The following is a 19460-nucleotide window of genomic DNA, read 5'->3' on the forward strand; positions in this document are numbered from 1 at the left end:
AATTTTATTCAATTAATATTTGTCAATTATTTCTGATTTATTTTATTTTTATAGATTCTTGTAAATAACGCGTTTATTTATCACTAACGTAACTTACTATGTATTATGTATTATTTTGAGAAATGGAAAAAATTACAAATAATTATAATTGCGTTACAGTTAATGCCAACATAAAACATAACGTAATTTTTCTATTTAGCACTTCATATCGCGGCTAATATTTTTAAAACGGATATCGTGCGGCATCTTCAAACACTTCAAGCATTTTATCAGTGAACATGCGATGCGGAAAATCTTTACGAGTAAGCTATCACAAAACTTTGCCAAATCTAAATTCGCCAACAAAGATTTTTAATATTTATTTGCATTTGGATGATGCACACAGGTACCAAAAATCGTTTCACGTGTTACGTTTCGAGCTTCGTCAAACTATATTTGGGGAGAAAAAGCAAATTTCATGATGCAATCAAATGCTTAGAGAGTCAAAAAAATATAAAAGACTACTACTAAGACTATAGATAAAAGCGTCATCGATTCTACGAATATTCGATAGCGAAAGATCGCGATTCACATCGAGATTGCCGGGGACAAACTGGCACCTCGATCACGCGAACCGTCTTGTCCGACTGACGAGCAAGCACCAACACGCACCTATCACTTCGCCGCCCCGTATTATCGCGCGGATATCACGCGTTGATTGATAGTAGTTATCGAAAGCTCCAATGTGCACACTCACATGTCTACTCCCTCCCGTCGGGGTTGCCGTACTATTTCTGCAGGATCGAATTTCCGCAAGGACCATGTCAAGCAACGTTTCACTTGAAAGGTTGTTCGCCGTCTGACGCTTTTCCACCAAACGTTTCGACAATATCAACTTAAATTATTTTCTGCATTTAATATAATTTGATATTTTATACATATACACAAATACATATATACATATATACATACATACGTACATATATATATATATATATATATATATATATATATATATATATATATATATATTTGAATTTGATGTGAAAAATATTTCACTTTTTGCTGTATCCATGAAAATACACTATAAACGTAAATATTGAGAGGATAACAATAAATAAAAATACAAAAATAATAATATAGAAGTAATAAATAAAAAATAAAATATAAAAAATTAATTATATTATTTATACATTGCTGTCCCTCAGTATATCTAAGTTTTTGAAATAAATAAAATGTTTGGTATATATAAATAAAATATTCATGGATATAACAAAGTGAAACACTTTACACATCAAATTGGAATATAATTTTTGCAAGAATGCTTATGTTTATGTTCTCAATATTCTCGCTTTTCATATTTCATAAGCTCATCGAGAGATATGATAAGGCAAACAATTTTCAGATAAGACCGAATTATATTACATCCTACACAGGATCTTTTGTTATTTTTGAAATATTTTAGATTTGTAGTGCGTAGCGCAGTTTCAATAATTAATTTAGCAAAGTGAAAAATGTTTAATATATCTCTTTAAATTTTATATGATGCCGGCGTAATCTCCTATATTGCTTTTATGTCAAGATTTTAAGATTTTAATATATTTCATATATAATATACTACTCGACTTACCAAGTTTCGAAATTTAGCGACCGAAAAAACATCAGAATCCTCGAAGAATTTTCGTACGTGATAAAATACTTTGAACGACAAAATGTCGGAGGGAGGAATCTATGAATTTCTCGCGCATGCGCAGTCATCGATCGCGCATCGCAAAAGAACCAGCTCTCCGATTAAATCTTAAATTGTGAAAATGTATGTTAAAAACGAAACAAATGGACGTGCATCCTGACAGTTGATTAGAAAAACGATGCAAAATCATATTTCTCTTAATTTAATATCACATAAGTTATTTTTATTTCTTGATTTATACTTACAAGCATCGAAGCATCGAAGCGTTGCGCCAAAGTTCCGAACCACAATACACGAATGTTTAGATGCGCATGTTCGTATTTAAATTATACCCCGAACGCCCTCTAGTTTCATTCGATGAGGCGAATATGGCTGCCGCACCAATCATAGCGCTCCATTTGATTCGCATTGACTAGTTGATTCCACAGGTTCGACTTTCCCATCTCAATGTTAAAATATACTCAGTTTATGGATCTAGGATCACAAATCCCCTAATGTTTGCGCACAAGAATGCGCGCGCAACTTTGATCACTAGAGTAAATTGAACCGTATTTTAAAAGAATATAAGATAGCTTCTTCGAGACCATAAAAAGCTTTTTTATATTTTATATTATCATTACATATTAGTGGGGAACAAGTACGTAAACTTGCATGTTCTAAAAATTTTCAATCTTTTTCAATTATATAATTATATCGTAAATATAATCGTCCTATGACCATTTTTTTAAACATTTAATTAGCAAAATTTGCGTAATTATAGTTTTATTTTTTTTTTCAGATTGTATATATGTATATATGTATATATATATATATATGTGTGTGTGTGTGTATGTATATGTATTTTAGAAAGGAATGATCAATAGATACAATTAAAAAACTCTTATTAATAAATTTGGCGCAATAATAAAATTGAAAATTCAATAAAAATAATAAATTTCTCTTCAAAATTTTAATTACATATTATGATCATGCTCAAAAAAATTAAGTAACTTTGCATGCTTATTTTCACTTGGATTATTCAACACAATTTTATAGCATGATTAATGTATATATGTATACACTGCATGCAGGATAAAAGGAACACAATGAATTTTTATCCATGAAAATCTAGAGTATCCTTGTGTAGGTATTATATTTCGAATATAGCTTTTGCACAGCCTTTGTATCCTCTCTATTCAGTTATTCTCATACACGAAGATTCATGTCGATATTAACAATAAAGCATCACAATATCTTCTTAAGGATATTCCACTGGTATTTTCGATAGTTCTTCAAACATCCACATCCTACGATCAAATCGTAGCACGTGGTATATTTTTAAATCGATATAAGTTCACGTAATTTCTTAATCATTACATGATATCTCTAAATATTTAGCTCCACGTTTCACATTATTTATGTTTTCAGTTCAATCGAAGAATAATTCGATACGATGTTTTCGGCATTTTTATACAAGATGCAATAGAAGTTCAACTAAAATCTCAGATTTTAGTTTAAGCAAAGAAGAAAAAAAAAGATCTTTCCATATCCCAATAAGGAAGACACAGAACACACACACGCACACACAATTATGTCTTTTGATAATACCTACATACGCATATCTGTAGATAGTGAAAGGACGATGGAGAACATTAATGTTTGTAATGCAAGAGTACGTTTTAATGCCTAACTACGATCACTATTACTTCGCCTACTTGCTGAAACGAGTCACAAACTCAAAGACTATATGTATGCCATATAATATTCTACAAAAGTATGCCTTTTTGCATACTGATAGAGTATATCTCTATATCTATAATATATATATATATATATATATATATATATATATATATAAATATATACATACCTCAAAATTATACAAAATTTCCATCAAATTGTATTAATTTTTCAAAAATCACAATCTTTGTACCCAGTTCGCGTGCAACTCGTTAAGTTTCTATTTTTATCTCATTTCCACTTTATCCAGAAACATTTATAACGCAAACGAATTGTGTACAAATATCCGCAATATCTACATATTTCTTTTCCTTTTTAATTATACATTATAAGAGTAAAGAAATTTCATTTGTATTTTAAATGTTTACTTTAATAATGTCTTATTAGTTTTTTCCATGTGTCTTAATATAATATGTAAACTATATTCTGTATACATAGCTCGTATCAAAACCTGAAATTAATGTACACATATATACGACTGAAATCAAAATGTATACTTTCTTCTATAATGGAAATCTTATTATAGGACTTTGAAAATATTTGAATGGTTATAATGTTACATCTTGAAATATGTATTATTATTTTTCATGATAATTCGATTCTGTATAACCCAATATTGATAAATGTTTATAAATGATTATATTAGAGCGCATTTTTACTGACCATTATTAACAAAACGCATATTTCAAACGTAATTCGGTATTTCACTTTCTTCCCAGTATCTCACTTTCACGTAGTTACTAACATTGTAGCTATTTGTGATATCAAATATCTGATAACGTTCAAAGTATTGTGTGATATCACGGAGTTTTAATCATTTTGCAAATATTAATAATATTGTGTTGCATAATATTAAGATATTATATATAATTTTATAATATTACACTATTATGTGTATTATACTATTATGTATAATTTTATAATATTATATATGTATTTTAATATATATTGCATTTACAAAATATAGATTATTCCGTAATATCACAACTACTGGAGTGTTTCATAGCAATGCTACTCAACTACATATGAACTTTACTTTATATACTTAGCTATGTACATAATTATAAATATCGAGTAGCAATACATTTTATTTATATATTTGCGCTTAAGATATTTGTTAAATTTAAAGAAATTTAAAGAATATTTTTTGAAATTTTAATGAAATATCAAATCATTAAAATTTAATATTATCAGAATGAGAAATAATATTTATCATACATATTTTCAATAAATTGACAATTAGAGAGATATAAAAACGAAACCTATATTATACAAAAATGTAAATAAAATGATCTAAAACGAGATCAATAGTTAAGATATAATAGATTTTCTTTCTTTTTTAGTAGCTGTTTTAGAACCACACACTACATTTGTCTTTGTATGAGAATAATAATAATAATATTAATAATAATAATAATAATAATAATAATAATAATAATAATATTTACATTCTGATGTAATGATTTTTATATTTAAATGCAAATGATATTGTATCAAACGGCTGTGCAGAGATAGTTGGTTCCTCACTCATTTTTTAAATAACGCAAGCTTCACAAAGATTGAAAATATCTACTAAAATTATTATACATTTACAATTAATGATTGTTTGCAATTCTAAACATAGATATATGTAGTACTTTGCTGTTATTCGCCAAAGATGGTGCAATAATCTTCCCGTTTAACAATTTTCTCTTACACATTCACACAAAATAAGTACTCCAATCAAACATTTTACAATATTTTCTTACTTTTTATAAATTAATTATATAAAAAAATTAATTTACTATAACACATCTAACATTTTATTAAATATATAATATCCAGCCTCCTTAAAAACGCTTCATTTTATTATGTATTATAAGTCTTTCTTTTTTTCTTTTTCTTTTTTTTTTGTCTTTACTTTACCTTAGGAAAATGGTCTCGACTTCTATCATGTCACAGAGCGTAGAAGAATTCCAGATATGACCAAAGCAAACGACGACAATCATCATTTACATCCATGGGATGTATTTATGTGGCTTTTTTAACATATTGTTCGTTCCTGAACATAGTGCGTCAAAAGCACATATATAAATTATAATTTATAGTTTCACGCAGGAAGGATCAGTCGGTTTTACTTCCCTATTTTTTGGGAAATTTCTTTTGTTGTCCCAGCAAACTATAAATTAAAGTCATTGACCAATCAAGTTTTTCCTTCAGATGTCACTGTGATTATTTAATTGTCGTTCACACTGGACACTCATCATTGGACATTTCAATCTTTGTGTACATTATCGTGAACACATTGAATTCACTCACTAACCACTTGTCTAAAATATAAAATTTTGCAATCAAGATCTATGATTCGCTTTTAACACATTTTTTTTAATGGTACAGTTATCCATATCAAATAAGTGTTTCTAAGTTTTTTAATGAATAATAAATAATTTATACAATATACTTACAATTATATCACATTAAAAGAATCTCCATATTGACTCTCAAATAGCGTCACTCAAATGCTATAAATAAGAAAAGTATTTTTATTAAGAAAAGTATTTTTAATATTTTTCATATAATAATTAACATACATTAAAAACCATATTAATAGCAAAATTAAAGGAAATCTAAGATTATGTATTACGGGAAGGAGATCTAGTATCAGCTTGAGTTGGCGCTCCATCCATTGGTAAGCGTCCACTGCATACACTTCCACTTGATGGATTATAATTAAGAAAATCCCAAATAAGTATTGTATCATCATGAGAGGATGAGACGATTTGGAACTCATCAAACTGAAGGCGAAATACGCGTCCAGTATGCTCCTATAAAAATACAATTGTTCAGAATTTAATACAAATATTACTGATATGAATATAATATATATACAGGGTGAGCCATTTTAATTAACGCACGCAATTATTTCGGAAACAAAGCATTTTAGAGAAAAATGTTTCAGACAAAAGTTTTATGGTTTCGAGGGGGCCATAAGATGGTATCATTAGTTTGACACTGAAGAGTCATTTGAAGGTCACGTGAAGGTCACTTCAATTTTTTTAAATGGAACACCCTATATATTTTTGCACACTCTTGTAGCTTATCTCGAGAGCTTTCCAAAACACTATAATTAAGTACCTTTTCGTTAAGTACTTTTTGAGTTATGAGGCTTGAAATAATTTCTTAATTTTACATAAACCGTAAAATATCTTGTAAAATATTCATTTTTCGATTATCTTACCTTAATACTTTTACGTACAAAATAATGAGAGGAATCAATTGGTGTAAAGAAAACACATAGTTGTTTTGAAGAAAAAATATGGAATTGTTAATTGCAAATTACATATTTTTTCTTCAAAACAACTATGTGTTTTCTTTAGACCAATTGATTCCTCTCATTATTTTGTACGTAAAAGTATTAAGGTAAGATAATCGAAAAATGAATATTTTACAAGATATTTTACGGTTTATGTAAAATTAAGAAATTATTTCAAGCCTCATAACTCAAAAAGTACTTAACGAAAAGGTACTTAATTATAGTGTTTTGGAAAGCTCTCGAGATAAGCTACAAGAGTGTGCAAAAATATATAGGGTGTTCCATTTAAAAAAATTGAAGTGACCTTCACGTGACCTTCAAATGACTCTTCAGTGTCAAACCAATGATACCATCTTATGGCCCCCTCGAAACCATAAAACTTTTGTCTGAAACATTTTTCTCTAAAATGCTTTGTTTCCGAAATAATTGCGTGCGTTAATTAAAATGGCTCACCCTGTATATATATATATTTTTTTTTTGGTGTGTGTGTATATACAAATACATAGAAAGATGTCTTACCACTAAGGTACGTAAACATAGTGTACTAGCAACAGCACGAGGATCTAAAGCTGCTACTAAATCCCAAACTTTAATTTTACTGTAACATACGATAATAAATATGAATTAAATGATACAATATCATTTTCTTATCATGTTTGAAAAATTATGTCAAATAATGTCAAATTTCATAATATAAAATTATTGAAAATATTTTTTATATATTAAAAATGTATTATAAATAAAATTTATTAATTTTATTTTTCTATATAAAGAGAAAAATAAGAATTATAAAAATAAAAATCTTCGAGTATATGTAAACATCATAAATTTTCTACACAATTGCTAAAAGGATTGCCGATTCCACATTATTCAAAACAAAATTAAATTCAGGATGTAAGATTTTTATATACGTACCCATCATAAGCACCACTAACAATGTGTTTACTATCAAATCGAATACATCTCACTAGTTCCTCGTGTCCTTCTAAAACACGTAGACATGCCCCACATTCGATATCCCACAGTCGTATGGTATTATCACTGCTACCACTAACTACTAAGCGATCCCTATATTGCAAACAAGCTATACCGCGCTTATGCCCATTCAACGTTCGCACGAATTCGCAATTAGATGTATTCCATACTTTAATAGTCCTATCACCACTAGCAGAAACTATGTATTTCTCATCAAAATCAACCACATTCACTGCTGCCCTATGTCCCACTAAAACTCTTCTCAATGCAATCTCCGTCTGCGATGTCATATCCCAAACTGCTATTGAACGATCCTGTGAATAATAATTATTATCAATAAATATATAATTTAATTATAAAATTTAAAAAATATATAAAAATCTATTATTCATTCTACTGACCTTCGAACATGTAACCATCATGCCATTGTTAAATCTAAGATGCAACACTGCCTCACAATGATGAATTAACGTATTAACCATTTCGCCTGTATTAGCATCCCAAACTCTTACAGTGCTATCCGAGGAACCAGATATTATAGCCTTATCATCGTATTGCAAACACAACACAGAACCTGTATGTCCCGTTAACACCTTAATGCATTGTAAAGTATTTCTATCCCAGATTTTAATCGTGTTATCACGGAGTCCGGAAACTATCTTCTGATCGTCGTATTGTAGACAGTAAACACCTTTCGAATTCTCGCTGCGACAATTAATTCTTTGAAGATTGAATCGACCCATTCTCCAATTGTTTTCTATGCTCTCAATATCTTTGACAATTTTTGGATAAAGAGATCTATAAAAATTGTGATTGGGAAATGTCTCGCCCGGTTTCGGTTTAAAAAGATATTGTATCCTGAAAGTGAAATTATAAAAGATATATAGAAAAATGTAAAGAAATATATTTATACGTTTATTATACGATTCGTAAAAGTGCTCTACGCGTATATATATCTATCATCGCCGAGAGTTTTAAATTTTATGTTTCATAAATCTGCTTACCATCCTCTTCTTTCAGCCAATCCTCTCCAGACTGAATCCGTTCGAACTTTGCGTTCAATCAACTTTTTCCAAAGCATTCCTTCGCTGATTACTCTATGCCATTCCTTGCATACCAACTCTGCAGAAACAAGTGATTTAGCATCTAAGTATGAAAGAATACTTTCTGCAACATGGTCCAATCCTTTTTCTGTAAAATATTCAATATTGTTAATCGAAATACAATTATAAATATTGTTAAAGAATATAAAATGTTGGACACAAAGCGTAAAAATTTACTTGGCAAAAGAGAGATAAAGTCTCTCTGTAGCATCGGTTTGAGATACGCGTTGATGTGTCCATGTTGATAGTGACACATTCGCGCTAACAGCTGTTCGACAAAGTGCACTTGTTCCGGTTCGCTCCATCTTTCGAATAGCTTCATACAAATTTCTTTTTCCTGTCCATATTGTGTGGCTACTACTGTAGATGGTTCCTTTTTGCAACTTGGATCGTACAATATCGTCATTGGATACTGTAACAGAATATTAACAATCTCATATATACATTTTTTTCACATATTATATAATTTAAAATTAAATTAAATTAAATTAAATTAAATTAAATTAAATTAATTAAATTAAAATAAATTAAAATTAAAATAAAATTCTGATTGCATACCACGTTTTATGAAAGATTAGAATGTAGTTTGCATGATAATATCTCTCTTTTTCATTATCAACAATAAATTAAAACTATAATATAATAATATAGACGAAAACGATTTATTATTTATTATTATTTATTATCACATTCATTTATTATATATCATATATTTATTTATCATATATTCATTTATTATTTACGGATCATGAAAATGTATCATATATTTGAATTCCTTTATTATCTTCCATACGTGCATATAACAATATTTATTCTTACTGTGTTACCGATGTGCCGAGTAATCGGAACGCAAATAAATGTAACTAAGAATATCACGACATATAAGGTGCTTTCCATTTACATCAAAACTCAGATAAATCTCACTTCTGTCTTTCTTTAACATGAATGTTGAAGAAAGACAGAAGTGAGATTTATCTGAGTTTTGATGTAAATGGAAAGCACCTATTATGTGCATTATCATATCGGTATATACATTGTTGTTTTCGATTAATCGCCTAAACGGCATGCATTGGATGGAAATTGTGTGAAGCGTTCGCGCTCAAATATGCAATTTCCAAGAGAAAACTACTCAAGATATTGAAGTTATCGTGCAAATGAAATTTGTATGCATTATGTATGCAATACAATTACTTAGTCAACTGCATAACCTGATATTCTTAACAAAAATAATATAAATTTAAAAAATAAAGCAAATATTTTATTTAAAACAAAAATATTTGCATTTTATCCCACTAATCAACAGTTAATCCATAATCTATGCATGTAGAAAAAATGCATTAGTGAGAAATATAGATAATTGAATATAGAAGTGAGTCTCTTTTAACTATTATTCTTTCACATAAATTAGCGATATTATTGTCGATGGTAATAGACAAACGAGAAAATGCAAAATAAAGATTTTTAATTATATACGTTAATTGCTTCCCCTTTTCCACTTGAACAAATAAAGATAATCGATTTCCTGTCAACGTCTCATTTTTTTTAATCTCACTTATCTCACTCGAAATGACGATACATTTAGATAAACCTGGAAAGTCACAATACGCCAATCAGATAGCGCAAAAATCATTAGATAGCTTATCCAGCTTTCATGATCCAACCGATCCAAGACAAATTCTAAAGTAGATATATTATTCAGAAACATTTTCAAGTATAAGGAAAGAAATATTAAAGTGAAAAGTTATAATGATCAAAAAACAAAGTAGACTAAATTTTAAAATTCTGCAAAAAGGTATGCGTCGACTTTATAAAGTGATTTAATAAATAAGCATAAAGTTCATACATTTGCTAGAAGCGCGGATGTCTCTTGAGGCAGAACAAAGTATCGAGTTCTTGACCTCTCGTATCTCATACGCGAGAACTCTTATAAATTAATTCGTTTACATTTCATCCTGATTTATATCGAGCAACTCTTCGTTAATACCATAATCGTCGGTGATCACATTTCAAGCAACGCACGAATATTCCAATTTTAGCAAGAAATCACCTCGATAAAAATTTTAAAATTTTATTATAAATTTTAATTGAAATGTAGTCGATTCATAAATGTAAATACGATTATGTGAGCAAATAGTGTAGCGCTAACAGAACGCGAAGTAAATTTATGCAGTTGTCACGTGGTATTAAAATTGTTGACGTATGCTATTCAAGTATGACTAATCGAATTTTACAGAAATTCAGGCATATGGCGTAAGTGCGCATAAGATGCACTTTTCGTGAAAGAAAGCAGTGTCACAACACTTTGCACTTTCACTATTTATGTCATCCTTATTGTCGATACTTGTCGATGTCTGATAATGTTAGCCACAAGGGATATCATCAAAAACACTCTTCAATATAGATAAGAATAGAATGTAAGAACGCGTATTGATCAAACCTAGTCCCCGCTTTATTGAGATCCTTTCTATTATAATATTTTTCGTTCAAAGTGTTTTCTATTCAAATAAAAAAAGGAAGCAAATCGACAAAATAAATATATAACGTGTATTGTATTTTAAAATTATATATTAAAAATATTACATATATTTTTGTGAAATATAAAAATAATAAAATATATAAATATATATAGAAAAAAATTAAATATATATAATATATAATTTAATATATAAAAATATATAAATATATGTATAAAAATTATATATTATATACACAAATTTTATATTAAAAATGTATATGATAGAAAATATTGTTTCTTTCTTTCGCAACTTTCAACTTCTTATCAAAATTTTGCCTATCAGAGTTTATCATCCTTAGACTTGAATTCGATTCGATTAGATCAGATAATTTAAATAAATATGAATTTGAATAATACACCATTGTGCTAATCTAATTTTAAGGATACCATATTTAGCGTCAAATTGCTAGGGATATTGCTATAAATAATTTTGTTTTGTTGAAATATTCATTATATACCACTAGATTACGAATTTATTTCTTTAATGTATATCTGATTTTTTTTGAATATTTCTCTTCACATTAATTCTTTTTTTTAAATTTATACTCCTACTTTAATTTATGCATTAATTTTCTTTCCTTCTCGAAAAGCCTTTCGCAGCCGATTGAGCAAAAAAAAAACATTATCGGTGTTTATCATCCCACGTAAATTTACATAATTTTCCCCTTGCAACGAATCTTATTAACAGAATAGCGATGAATTTATCACTGAATCGAGAGGTATATACATAGACATATACGGCGAAATCACAAGTGGGCGATATTTTTATAAACGATAGATTATATTTGCGCGAGCGGAGAAAGTGCATCCGCAAATGCAACAGGGAATGCCACGTCAGAAGGATGCTCAACGCACACACAATTGTCGAGAGCGAGTATTTACTGTCAAAAAAAGAGGAAAAAACTATGCAAATGACGCATCGATTTTAACATTCTCATCTTTGTCTATCGTAACATTCTCCACAAGATGTTCAAGAATCAGCGAAAAATAGCTATTCTGAATAAAATTTCTGATTCTTTGCCAGCGAAAGTGCTTTCGATATCTTTCGAATTATTATCTCCGAAAATGAAAGGCTTTTTGCCTGAATTAAACGAGGACAAGGAAATAAATAATGAAATACATTCTAGATTCTTAATTGAATTTTAAGATCCAATCGCTTAGAAAAGTTATGAAAAAAAGGATGCTGTCGACATTTTTACCGAGACTGATTTAAAATTCCATAAGAACCGATATATTATTATACGTGTGCTATTCCGGAACGATTCTAAAATACCTTATTGAGTGTTTCTTTATCTGTAATAGAGCCGTATGTCATATACAGTGGAAGTGTGTCAGACGAGATATGCAGGAAAATCCCGTTTACACTCTAAGACCAGCAACGATTTGTAGTCTGCGAAATCGTATATTTCACGTCTGACCTACTTGCTACGGCGTCTCCCCTACCCCAGGAAGTGAAAACCATCATAAAAGACTCATATCGTGTTAAATACTCGTTAATGAAGACTATAAGATCTCTGCATTGCAAAAACGGCTAGAGAATGATAAACAAACAGCGATTTTATGGCTAGAGAATGATAAATAAACAGCAACTTTACGTCTTTAAAGATAACTCGATACATGTATCGAAAAGCATATATATAAGATATTCATTATTTAATAAAATCTCGAATTTCGTGGCAATTTTCTCTATTACCTTCGGGCTAAAAAAATGCCACTTTCCCCTAAAAAGAAACAATAAAATACCATAAGACATTACATCTTTATAACCGAAATATATCTTTAAATTAAAGAGTTGTACATATTAAATTAAAGTCAGTATTGAAGATCTTTTCGAAAAATCGTTTGAAAATAGATACTTTGATGGTACAAGAACTGTACATTATGATCGCGATCTATTGTATGGCGATCCCCTATCGAAAGGCAGACTGCCTCGTGGCAGTTGTCCCTTGTGTTATTGTAACACGAAGAGAGACGAGTCTAGCGGTGCGCGCGCGACGCAATCACCTGAAAACGCTTCGAGTGCTCCCGGTTAACGGTATCGCGAACTCGTGTCGAATCTACGCTCTCCTGATTCTTTTGTCTTCCTGGATATCGTCCCCATGCGCCTGTTGCCACGACTAAAGCGAGCAATACATATACTGGGTGTTCGATGATGAACGATGACTGATTAGACTGATGATATGATTGATTTCTCTCTTTTATCGAATAGAATCATTTTTGTCACCAAATCATTTTTGTGTAATATTCTTGATAAATGTGACGCGAATCGCTTTCCTCTTCGAAGAATTGGTCAAAATATATCCAGAAATAATAAAAAATTAATTATATTTGTTAATTATATCTGCATCCTTTTCTTTCTCTCTCTCTCTCTTTTCGGTCATTTATAGTTCAGAAAATATTTACACGTCAGTATATCTATTTCAAGAAGATATATTTCAATTTTAACCAAAAATTTTCACGAATCACACTATTATTTAATATCTTGCACATTGCAATTAAAATGAAATCTGCAAATATTATTTTGTTTTATGTAACTTTACTATTTTTCAATTTTTTTTTAAATGTTGAATGACGCATATGTTTATATTCTCAGTACATTTTAAATAGATTGCGGCAATCATGGGTTTATTTTAGAGAAACTTGATCGTTCTTTTGATGCTTTGAATGCGTTTACAAGAGAAGTAGTGTCGCAAGACCAAAATGTACGATTTCGCAGAATGAATCGTGAAACAAGTTTTTGCTTTGTGAATTCACTCATCTATTCTGGCACAAAGAGGTCGACAACTTCTGAAGGTTTAAGAGAAGCGACCGCCGGAGATCGTGACGTTAGAAAGCGTAAAGAGAACATTAAAATTAACAATGGACTCCCCTCTCTCTCTTTCTCTGATACATTGCACAAATATCTGAGAAGTCTCGAAGTCAGATATCATCAATTTCAAAAATTCTTTCGACATATCTTTTGTAAAAGGAAAAAAACTCAAGAGATATCTTAAAAAAATCTCAAAAATAATTATCCCTAAAAATTTAGTTTTACAATCAGACTCAAAAATTAAGTAATTTAAAAGCAAATCTTCCAATCCGGTTAAAGAGATATATACTCCTCGACAAAATTAACGCATAATTTTTTTTCACTTTTTCTTTAAAAGCTAATATTTAAATTTTAACGAAAAATTTTAAAGAAAAAATGAAAAAAAAATTATGCGTTAATTTTGTCCAGGAGTATATATAATCAACTTGAAAATGTTTACTTAGATTGCGAAAATCACTCGAGGAGGAAAACAGAGAGGTGTTATTTATTACGGACAAAGAATCGATATTCTCGCTGTTGCCGATCTCACGAAGTACAGGGTCAGATACGATGTTTCGCAGTGTCTCTTTTATCTCGGGCAACGAAACCGAAACGTTGCGGCGACGCCTAAAAAGGAAAGGCACCTCCCGCTTGACATTGCTCGCGCACGCGGATTTACACGCGCACGTCATTACGCAAAAGTCTCGGAAGGGCGAGAATTTATATCCATTACACATTTACACACGTACACGCGCGCGCGCATGTGTGCGCACTTCCTTATTATTTATTTCATTTTCTCTCACCGATTGTGAGATGCAAATGGATTTCCGTCTCGGTAGCGGCGAGGATGGATACGGACAAGGTAAAAATCTAAATCCGCTCCACTCGCGAAACGGTGGATAGTCCGCTACCGTTATCATGAACGCGCTTTTTTCGACGCTTATTCTCGTCCTTCTCACGTAGATGTAAAGTTCATTAACATCGAGCCCATCAAGTATAAACGGCGTTATTATGATTTGTAATGGAATGCTTTTCGAAGTTAATTATTACTAAAAAAAAGTAGACTTCTTGGAATCTATTTTTGGAGTCGATTTTAATTTTTAATATTTAGTTTTAATTTTAATTTTTAATATAATAATTATATAATATTATATTAAATATAATTATATAATATTATTATAATATAATTTTTAATATTTTAATATTTAATAATTTTTTAATATAAAGGATATGCTACGATATAAATAAAATTTTAGAAGAAAAAAATTTTGTATAAAGTAATGATATCAATGGAGCAAAATCTTTTTAAAAAGTAGTTGTATAAAGTTTCGGTACAAAGAACCAGTTTTTGAAATGGCACTATGTGTTGCATAACTATGTACATTATTACTAGAATAATAATATTTTATTACAAACACACACACGCACGCGCGCGCGTATTTTCTCTTTGTACAATAAATTACCTTGAAAAATTCTTTCAAAAATTACGATAAACACAATATTAATTTCATTGATAAATAAAATAAGTTCTCTGATACACTATCTGTATAGCTTTCCATTTTTATATTGATTACTGCCATGTAATTTATCTATAGTAGAGAATAGATATATATATTTCATCAGTAAAATTACGGAAGCATTCAATTTAAAATATTTGCTTGTTACAGCAAGCGTTTTTAATACTCCAGAGTAATGATGTTCGAATCCGTGAATATTGACGTAGGTAAATTCGCGCGACCTTCTCGCTCAAGGATCGCAATCTGTTTCTCTCTCCCTCTCTCTCTTTTTATCTCTATTATCGACAGACTGACGTTTGAAAGCCTGTCCGCTGGTATTCTCTATTAAAATAGCGTTATCCATCATTGAGAAATGTGCGGAAATTACAAATGTGCTAGTCTAAATCATGTGTGCTAATCTATCATAAGTGGAGAAATCGAGTTAATTGAGATTAAAAATTAACATGTTAAAATATCGCAAATGTCTTTTGTTAATTTATATATTTTAGGAAATATTTTTTTTAATTACACAAAAAGATGTAGTTATGTTGAAACGAAAGTCATATGTGATATTCGCGATCTGTTTTCATAATCATAAATACAGATATAGAAAGGAGAGAGAAGAGAATTGGATAGAATATGTTGGATAAAATTTTACAAAATTTTACATAAAAATTTATACATAATATATATATATATATATATATATATATATATATATATATATATTTGTATATTATATAAAATTAAATTGTATTTATATCCTCTCTTTAAAATTCGTAAAATAAAGATTTTCACACGTACTTTCCAATACAGGAAGATATACGAACGTATGTGATACATTCAGAATGATATATGACTTATGAGCACAATGAGCGTAGGAGGGACCATCGTCCGAGCACGGGATAAGAAGTCGTAGGTGCATTTCCGGTGCGTCGTGTTGCAACAAACGTATGTAATTACGATGTATAACGACTATTATTGTGCACAGTTGAGAAGAGTCCACACGCTCGCAAAACTATCACATACATACACTCACATATAGATGCATTGTGGATTGCATATGGATTAATTGCGAACGATTGAATTGCTGATTAATCTAATGTTCGTTATGCGCACGTTAGGATCTAAATGTGCAAGTAAACAGAAACAAGTAAACTTTGGGAGATAAGTAAAATAAGAAATAAAAATCGACATATATATATATATATATATATATATATATATATATGAAAAAGAGATAACAAATAAAGAAATAAAAAAATGTTTAATAAAATAAATATATATATATTTTTTTTTATTAAACATTTTTTTATTTCTTTATTTTTTATCTCTTTTTATTCTAATTTAATGTGACAATAACAATATACATATGCACACATATATATATATATATATATATATATATATATATATATATAATTGTCACATTAAATTAGAATGAAAAAGAGATAAAAAAATAAATTTAATTTAAAAAAAAATGAAATAAAAAATGTTTAATAAAAAGCTCAGGCAGAATTAATTATCCGTATATATCTGCTTTTGCTTCATTAAATGTTTCATTAAATAATAAATAGATTAAAATTAATGAAGTAGGGGAGACTGCATATTGCCTTTGTACAACAAGACTCGAGAAGTGTTTCTATTCTTGTATGAGGCAAAACGATCATCTTAACATGAGTCGGAGCAATATCAAGACTTTCTTGGTACTATCGACGCCTTTTTTCCAGGAAAGTGAAAAAGGCAGATAAGGGAGCGATGGACGAAGTCAAAAGTCACGACGGATCGAATCGAGGAGGACAGGAGGGGCGTTATTAGACCTCTCGAGAGACAAGAAGGGGTAGAGCTAAAACATTGATTGTGTAGCGCGCTCGAGATAATCGGATTCTAGCTAATCAGACATGTGTCACTCGCGAGACGTTATTAGATTTATTCTATATTATTGCTATTTTCTCCACGTTTCATGTAAGATACGGACGCGCGTTTAAATCTTAGGGGAGGAAGATTAAAAGTCGAACGTAAAAAGTGCGATTGAAAATTTCCATCTTTCCGTGAATCCCTCTCTTCGATAAGAACCGATAAGAACCTCTAATCTGACGATAATCTGGATATAAATAGAGTCATCCGCGGTCAGTCATTTAACAAAGCACGATTGGCTATTTTTCTCTATGCGATCGGTATCGCGATCTATAGATATAACGAAATGAAGTCGTTTAATGAATGTCAAGGCATCTATTATAACACCTAATGTACATACGTCATCCGCATATCATACGATCGTACGATCTGTAAAAGGCGTCGCGTCAAGGATTCCCGATTTATATGAAAAAAAAAAAAACACTGAGAGAGCGAGAGGGGAAAGGACGCGAGTTTTCGCGGAGATTCGCGATTTGCATCCGCGCTTGCAGTAGCCGTTACACGTGAGATGACAACTAAACCTCACGTCGTCCTTCAAGTCGATCGATACGTAAACATCCAGACACGAGTCCGTTTACTTCATTTTCTTCGTTTTTTTTTTTTTTACTTGAAGGGAAATGAAAAGTAGATGTTAGAATTGAAAGATTCAACATCCCAAGAAGGATCCGGATTAAGAAACGCGCTTGTCAATCGCGAACTTCTATTACAACCCTGACAGTAATTTCACCACGAAAGTGGAGATCGTGATGTAAAATGATTTAGACAAATGTCACACGTTGACAAGCGTAAACAGGTGCTCAAGGTGTACTCGAGTCCGCTCGAAACTCATCTCGTTATCTAAATCTCTCTTCTCTCTCTTCCTTCGATATAAGGGACAATCGCGCGCGACGCTCTGATAATTCAAATTTCACCTCGAATATCTCGGAGGTAAAACACGTGCAGGGAAGAGTCAACGGACGGGCGATTCGTTCGGTCGGTCGGTCGGTCGGTCGGTCGGTCGCGGGGAGGCACAAGATGGCGATAGTTTTTTTTTTCTTTTCACAAACGAGGGGAAACGTCGCGGATACCTAGACTGCCTAGTCACTCTCACCTGCTGACTTGTGTTCGTGTCGTCGATAATCTTGTCCGTTTCCATGTTGATCATCTCACTCGTATGACAACTCGTCCGCCGTTCGCCGTGCAACTTTCGGCAACTTCTGGCCGCTGGCTCGTACGCGTTTCGCACCAAGTCAGCGCGTGGCTCTTGTACAGGAGACAGACAATTATGTACGTACGCGAGTCCCTCTCAAGAATGGCCGACCGTCGAGAGAGGCTCCGAGCACGTCGAGAGGACGGGCGACCCGAGCACGATCCTAGGTGTTTAACCGCTTATCACGCACAAACGAAGATGACGGCAGATGACGCTTGCTAAGAGTCCTCGCCATGGATCGCAGGAAGTCGGCGGGACAACATTTCACCAACACAACAGCTCGCAAATAACTATGTCACACGATGTCCTGGGTAGCAGCGGGTGTCTCTCGGTCCTCTTCTTCGTCGCGTTGCGATGACGTATCGGGATCTCCTCTCGAGATCGCAGATATCAATCGAGATATCAATCTCCTTCCCTCGTCGACACGAGACCACAATCCATGAACTTGCTCGTGGCACAGACAGTGCCAAACTGGGCCGAGCGAACGAACGATCGGGGAGACGGACAAACGGACGGACGGGCGATCACGGATGCCGCGCGAGACGCTACTCGAGAATGCGCAATTCGATATGGCCAAGAGTAGGATTGGCCGACGCGATGATATTGCAGTCGGAAACGGCGTGAAGAAACGGCTTGGTGTGCAATTAAGCACGCGAGCATGCGTCAGCGAACCGTCGATGCGATCGACTGCTCCAAGATTGCGTTCGAAAACCTACTCGTCGGAGGAAAGGAGCATTCGATCGGCCAATAGGAACGCAGAATCCTTTCGAATTCTGATTGGTCAATCAGAAGCTGCT

At 31.5% G+C, this 19460-nt stretch overlaps 1 protein-coding gene across 1 annotated transcript; it reads right to left on the reverse strand.

Moving 5' to 3' along the window:
- Positions 1–2775: 2775 nt before the first annotated feature.
- On the reverse strand, positions 2776–19348 carry Slmb (beta-transducin repeat containing E3 ubiquitin protein ligase slmb). The gene is made up of 9 exons (XM_083094977.1): positions 18565–19348; positions 8936–9170; positions 8660–8846; positions 8057–8513; positions 7596–7969; positions 7200–7278; positions 6012–6192; positions 5833–5889; positions 2776–5697 (listed from the first exon to the last, which is right to left on the reverse strand). Exons 1-8 carry the CDS (start codon positions 18616–18618, stop codon positions 5879–5881), a joined length of 1578 nt encoding a protein of 525 aa, XP_082951103.1. The 5' UTR covers positions 18619–19348; the 3' UTR covers positions 2776–5697; positions 5833–5878.
- Positions 19349–19460: the final 112 nt, after the last annotated feature.

This window comes from Camponotus vicinus, unplaced genomic scaffold, assembly GCF_025532165.1.
Source record: "Camponotus vicinus isolate PSW18456_S1 unplaced genomic scaffold, iyCamVici1.0 SCAF_1, whole genome shotgun sequence".
Taxonomy (NCBI): domain Eukaryota; kingdom Metazoa; phylum Arthropoda; class Insecta; order Hymenoptera; family Formicidae; genus Camponotus; species Camponotus vicinus.

Excerpts from the sequence above, each read along its gene's own strand:
- Slmb (XM_083094977.1), bottom strand. The coding sequence starts at position 18,618 with ATGATCAACATGGAAACGGACAAGATTATCGACGACACGAACACAAGT. Across the intron at positions 8,514-8,659 it reads TTGGCTGAAAGAAGAGGATG|GATACAATATCTTTTTAAAC; the intron begins GTAAGCAGATTT and ends TTTCACTTTCAG. Across the intron at positions 7,279-7,595 it reads GTTAGTGGTGCTTATGATGG|TAAAATTAAAGTTTGGGATT; the intron begins GTACGTATATAA and ends CGTATGTTACAG.